The sequence below is a fragment of the Pyxicephalus adspersus genome, chromosome 12 (assembly GCF_032062135.1).
Source record: "Pyxicephalus adspersus chromosome 12, UCB_Pads_2.0, whole genome shotgun sequence".
NCBI classification, from domain to species: Eukaryota; Metazoa; Chordata; class Amphibia; order Anura; family Pyxicephalidae; genus Pyxicephalus; species Pyxicephalus adspersus.
The window spans coordinates 1,275,135-1,281,535 of NC_092869.1; the positions used below are offsets into that span (position 1 = coordinate 1,275,135).

Sequence of the window (6,401 nt, forward strand, 5' to 3'; positions counted from 1 at the left end):
TGTTCTGTACGGAATATGAGGGGCTCCCACCATCCCTGTGATGAGTCTGTGGGTTTGTACCCATTTTATGCCCTTTATGAGGGGCTCCCACCATCTCTGGCCAGAGTCCCTGGGTTTGTACCCATTCTGTACCCATTATGGGGGGGGCACCACCTTCCCTGTCATGAGTTCCCGGGTTTGTACCCCTTCTGAGCCCATTAGGAGGGACTTCCACAATCTCTGGGCAGAGTTTCCCGGGTTGGTACCCCTTCTGTACCCATTATGGGGGGCGCCCACAATCCCTGTGGTGGATCCCCCACTTGGTACCCATTCTGTACCCATTATGGGGGCCCCGACCATCCCTGTGCTGGGTCCCTGGGCTTATACCCCTTCTGTGCCCATTATGAGGGGCTCCCACCATACCTGTACTTGGTCCCTGGGTTTGTATCCCCTTTTATGCTCATAATGGGGGCTCCCACCATCTCTGGGCAGAGTCCCTGGGTTTGTACCACTTTTGTACCCATTATGGGGAGCCACCACCATCCCTTTGAATAGTTCCAGGGTTTGTACCCCTGCTGTGGCCATTATGAGGGCCTCCCACCATCCCTGTGATTAGTTAATGGGTTTGTACCCCTTCTGTGCTCATTATGGGGGATCCTACCATCCCTGTGCTGGGTCCCTGGGTTTGTACCCCTTCTATGCCCATTCTGGGGGGCACCCAACATTCCTGTGATGAGTTCCCGGGATTGTACCCCTTCTGTACGTAGTATGAGGGGCTCCCACCTTCCCTTTGATGAGTCTCAGGGTTTATACCCATTTTATGCCCATTATGGGGGGCTCCCACCATCTCTGGGCAAAGTCCCTGGGTTTGTACCCCTTCTGTACCCTCTATGGGGGGACAACACCATCCCTGTAATGAATTCCCGGGATTGTACCCCTTCTGTGCCCATTATGAGGGGCTCCCACCATCCCTGTTTTGGATCCCCGGGCTTGGTACCAATTCTGTACCCATTATGGGGGGCCCCCACCATCCCTGTGCTGGATCCCTGGGTTTTTACCACTTTTGTACCCATTATGGGGAGCCACCACCATCCCTTTGAAGAGTTCCAGGGTTTGTACCCCTGCTGTGGCCATTATGAGGGGCTCCCACCATCCCTGTGATTAGTCTATGGGTTTGTACCCCTTCTGTGCTCATTATGGGGGCTCCCACCATCCCTGGGCGGAGTTCCCGGGTTTGTACCCCTTCTGTGCCCATTATGAGGAACTTGCACCCTCCCTGTGATAATTTCCGGGTTTGTACCCCTTCTGAACCCATTATGAGGGGCTCCCACCATCCTTGTGATAAGTCTCTGGGTTTGTACCCCTTCTGTGCCCATTCTGGAGGGGGCCCATCCCTGTGGTGGATCCTTGGTACCCTTTCTGTACCAATTATAGGGGACCCCCACCATCCCTGTGCTGAGTCCCTGGGGTTTTAACTCTTCTGTGCCCATTAAAAGGATCTCCCTCCATCCCTGGGCCACCAACCCTGGGCTGGGAGCCCCTCATATGGGGTTCAGAAGGGGTACAAACCCAGGGGCTCTGCCCAGGGATGGTGGGAGCCCCCATAATGGGCACAGAAGGGGTAAAAACCCAGGGACTCATCACAGGGTTTGAACCCCTCCTGTGCTCATTATGAGGGACTTCCACCCTCCCGGGTTTGTACCCCTTCTGAACCTATTATAAGGGGCTCCCACCATAGAAGGGGTTTGTACCCCTTCTATGCCCATTATGGGGGGCTCCCACTATATCTGGGCAGAGATTCCAGGCTTGTGCCCCTTCTGTGCCCATGATGGGGGGCGCCCACCATCCCTGTGGTGGATCCCCAGCTTGGTACCCATTCTGTACCCAATATGGAGGGCCCCCACCATCCCTGTGCTGGGTCCCTGGGTATGTACCCCTTCTGTGCCCATTATGAGGGGCTCCCACCATCCCTGTGCTTGGTCCCTGGGTTTGTACCCCTTTTGTGCCCAATATAGGGGCTTCTACTATCCCTTTGATGAGTTCCCAGGTTTGTACCCATTATGGGGGGCTTCCATCATCCCTGTGATGAGTTCCCGGGTTTGTACCCCTTCTGTACCCATTCTAGGGGGGGGCGAAAATCCCTGTGATGATTTACCAGGTTTGTACCCCTTCTGTGCCCCTTATGGGGGCTCCTACCATCCCTGTGATGAGTTCCTGGATTTGTACCCCTTCTGTACCCAGTATGAGGGGCTCCCACCATCCCTGTGATGAATCTCTTGGTTTGTACCCCTTTTATGCCCATTATGGGGGTCTCCCGCCATCTCTGGGCAGAGTCCCTGTGTTTGTACCCCTTATGTACCCATTATGAGGGGTCCCCACCATCCTTTCTGGTTCATCCATAGGAGCATTTCATCTGATTGAGTGAATATTTTCACCATTCCCATTGATAAATCAGTCGCAATGTGTTGGAATTTTTTAGCCTCTGCCCTGTTGTTCTCCTGATTAGTGCTGGGTAGGCTTTGCTTTCCCCTAAAAATACTCCACCAATCAGATCGCAGCCATCACACCCTCTTATAAAACCTGTGACCCTGAGAGAGAACAATGCCCACCTTATCCCCTGTGTGTGATCACGTGGTGTGACGTCATAATATCAATGCATGAAAGCTGTGACGTCAGAGGAAGAAGAGTTCTAATATTGTATGACATCAGAACGGTAATATTAATACAATTATGTTAATTAGACATCATTAATAGAAAGATAAAGTAATTATTTCACATTTATAATAACAATGAGGATTCTCTTTGAAGTCACGTGGTTCTTCCCTCACACAGGACAAGTCCTGGCTTGTCTTCTCCATAGTATCTCCCTATAGGGAAGTATTTCGGCCTTTTATTGCCCCATTTCGAGGTTATTTGCCACCTTGTAAGTTACAGAACGACCCATTAAGGCCCAGAAGTGTCACTATAGGCCCACCGCCCGCACTTCCTCCCTCCAGGGGCCACAGTTAAGGGAAAGGTACCCCATCTGCCTCGACCAAGATGGCCGCCGTGTTCCTCCAAGACGTCACTTCCGGCTCCTTTCCTTATATTGCAGCCTTGGCTTCCGGTCTGCCTCCTTTTCTGCGGCGGCCTCGACCTGGGAACATGCCTGTGAGTGTGGGGAAAGCAAAACGAGCACCGGGGCGACATGGCGGGGCCGAACATGTTTAGGGGGTAGAGGAGTACCTGGAGGGGTGTTGTATTAGGCGGCGGAGGTGTGAGGGGGCTTAGCGCGATATCCGGGCCTAGTACATGCGGAGGCCTCATGTGTGGTAATGGAGGGGGAGGGGACGCGTTATAAATACCGATTCCGGGGTATAGCGGCCTTTATATTAATCGGGGCAGTCACCCTATCACATCCATATAACAAGGCCCGGATAGGAGCGGCAATTCCCTGGCTCTGCCATTAGCACGTGACTAGGGGGAGGTCAGCTTCCATCAGAGGCTTCTCACACCTGGATCTGCCCCTCCAGTGCTGCTGTGTGCTCAGACACAGTCACCTATTGGGTGATTGTCTGGCCTGTCGCTGCCCTCACTGTGAGCACCAATTCTGATTGGATAGAAAGGTTGAGGGGTTCAGGAATAGATGAGAAAACCAGTTCATTGGCCTCTGACATTTCAGGCAGCGGAGGAGGAGGAGCCTCAGCAATGATAGCGCCCTCCTAGGATTTATATTTTGGGGTCCCTTCCGATGTAAATGACTGGCAATGCTTCATTTATGTATATAGCAGTTTTCCTGGTCAGGTAATGTCCTGGCTGGATTTCCATTGGTCAACTGATGTCCTGGTTGGATTTCTATTGGCTAGTGATGTCCTGGTTGGATTTCTATTGGCTAGTGATGTCCTGGCTGGATTTCTATTGGCCAGTGATGTCTTGGCTGGATTTCTATTGGTCAGGTGATGTCCTCGCTGGATTTCTATTGGTCAAGTGATGTCCTGGTTGGATTTCTATTGGCCAGTGATGTCCTGGCTGGATTTCTATTGGTCCAGTGATGTCCTGGCTGGATTTCTATTGGTCCAGTGATGTCCTGGCTGGGTTTCTATTGGTCAAGTGATGTCCTGGTTGGATTTCTATTGGCCAGTGATGTCCTGGTTGGATTTCTATTGGCCAGTGATGTCCTGGTTGGATTTCTATTGGCCAGTGAGGTCCTGGTTGGATTTCTATTGGCCAGTGAGGTCCTGGTTGGATTTCTTTTCGTCAAGTGATGTCCCGGCTGGATTTCTATTGGTCAGCTTTTCATTTTCTCTTGTCTCTCCCCAGCTCGCTAAAGACCTTCTGCACCCCTCTCCCGAGGAGGAGAAGAGGAAACACAAGAAGAAGCGCCTGGTACAGAGCCCCAACTCCTACTTCATGGACGTCAAGTGCCCAGGTGGGTGTCGGGGTGCCCATTTGTGGGGGGGGGAGGGGTATATGGCCCTGTATTGTCCTGTGTGCCCACTGACTTCTCTTCTCGCCTTGCAGGATGCTACAAGATCACCACCGTGTTCAGCCACGCCCAGACCGTGGTGTTGTGCGTCGGCTGCTCCACTGTCCTCTGTCAGCCAACTGGTGGCAAAGCCCGACTTACAGAGGGTGAGTGTCCCATCCCTGGTTTGTTAGGGGGTATAATTGGCCAATAGGAAATAGGGTTCAGTACAAAGCTTCTGGATGGTATGATTGTTCTTTAAAGTGGGGGCATAACTACTCTTGGGGGGGTAATCCTTTACTGAAAGGGTTATTTCTTGTTTGGGGTACCAGTAAAGGGCATTGAACTGGTCTCATCCCTCACTCATTGGTTGCCGCCCTGTGACATCATTCTGTACAGTGCTGGACCAGCAATCCTGCATAGCAGACACGGAGAGCTCCCACAACCTGATGTGTCAGAGCACCACCTGCTGGTGGAGGGAGGTATAGGCTCTGCTTCATACTGGTAGCTCTGTGTAAGTATTTACAAGGTAGAGCCGTACAGCAGGGGGAAGTTTATTCCCCTGGAGTTCAGCTTTAGAAGAGAACATGGCTAATTCCGGGGACAACAATAAAGGGGTCTAATCCTTCCATTCAGTGTGAAAAGCCTTGGATCCTGAACATTGTTTTTTCTCCCCCTGCAGGTTGCTCTTTCAGGAGGAAGCAGCACTAAGTGTCCCCGAGCAGAAGACGTGTCATGGCGCTCGCTGTGCGTGGAGATACGATTGTATATTTTGAAGGACACGGTGGGAGGGGGAGGGCGCTTTGCTCATAGTCATCTGGGACACTGTAGCCCCATCCCTTTCAATAAATTTTGGATACAATTTCTTTCCGTTTTTCGTTTGTTTTTTTGGGAACTTGGGCTGGGGTGGCTGCTAATATTTATGCTGCTTCTGGAAACTGGTGTGTGTGTTCTCCAGGGTTACTCCAACAAATATATGAAAGACCTGGCTAGCCAGGGCGGACCCCTTCCCTTATCTCTGAGGTGTATATTATGCTAGGAAGGGTATTCTCCCTGCCCTGTGCATCCAGGTGAAAATGGTGACATTTCTGGGTGAATCTTGTGAGCTTCTACAACGTACCATGAATCTCCCCCAAATTAGTGGTACTCCCCCTAGTGGTGGGTGTTTAAGGATTTTTTTTTTTTGCTGATTGGATAAATGCAGCTTTAGATTTATCTCACTAAGAATGCAGTTTGCATCTTTCAGCCTCCATAATGATGGTTTCATCATGCCAATCCCATTGGGGGCTTTCTACAGGATCTGGAGGGCATCTGTGGGGATTTGCCCCCATTGGTCAAGTCAGAGGTTGGATGGAACGACCTGGATGTTCTATAGGGTTGGGGGTCAGGGCTCTGTGCAGGACAGTCTACTTCCTCCATATTGGTGACCCGATGTCTTTATGGAGCTGGCTTTGTACCCCGGGGCCCAGTCATTGGGGGTCTTCACAAGGCTGAAGTAGCACAATTATCTGCAATGTCTTTGTATGATGGGGACACCTAGACTTGTGCTGGATGCAGCCTGTGGCCCTTCTTTATGGGGGGCAATGTTCCTGCTATCAGGAGGAGACTCTGCCAATGAAATTACAATATTCATTCATGTGACCCCACTGACCGGAAAGTTTGCTTTGGCTTTGGTCTGTATCAGGCTCTGCTGCTGCAAATACTCAATGCACCTAAAGGTGGCATTTTGCTGACCTGCATTCTTAATATAGATCACATGCAGGAAGGGACCCTTACACTGCTGGGTGCCCCCCTCCTACATGTTTCAGGATGGTTGTGCTCCATTCATACTCCAGGTAAGATGAGTTAGGATTCATAGGGGCTGATTGACTAAAGTTTGAGGCTGTTCATAAGGAGGAGTTCTGGCCCTGCCCCCCCTACTCAGGAACCAATGTTTGTTTCTATCATTTGAAACCACTAATAATGTACTGTGCTACAT

The 6,401-nt window shown here is 51.1% G+C and overlaps 1 protein-coding gene across 1 annotated transcript; it reads left to right on the forward strand.

The window, feature by feature from the left end:
• Positions 1 to 2,993: 2,993 nt before the first annotated feature.
• RPS27 (ribosomal protein S27) lies at positions 2,994 to 5,289 on the forward strand. The gene is made up of 4 exons (XM_072428212.1): positions 2,994 to 3,129; positions 4,279 to 4,387; positions 4,480 to 4,590; positions 5,106 to 5,289. The coding sequence occupies exons 1-4, from the start codon at positions 3,019 to 3,021 to the stop codon at positions 5,132 to 5,134; spliced, it is 360 nt and encodes a 119-aa protein (XP_072284313.1). The 5' UTR covers positions 2,994 to 3,018; the 3' UTR covers positions 5,135 to 5,289.
• Positions 5,290 to 6,401: the final 1,112 nt, after the last annotated feature.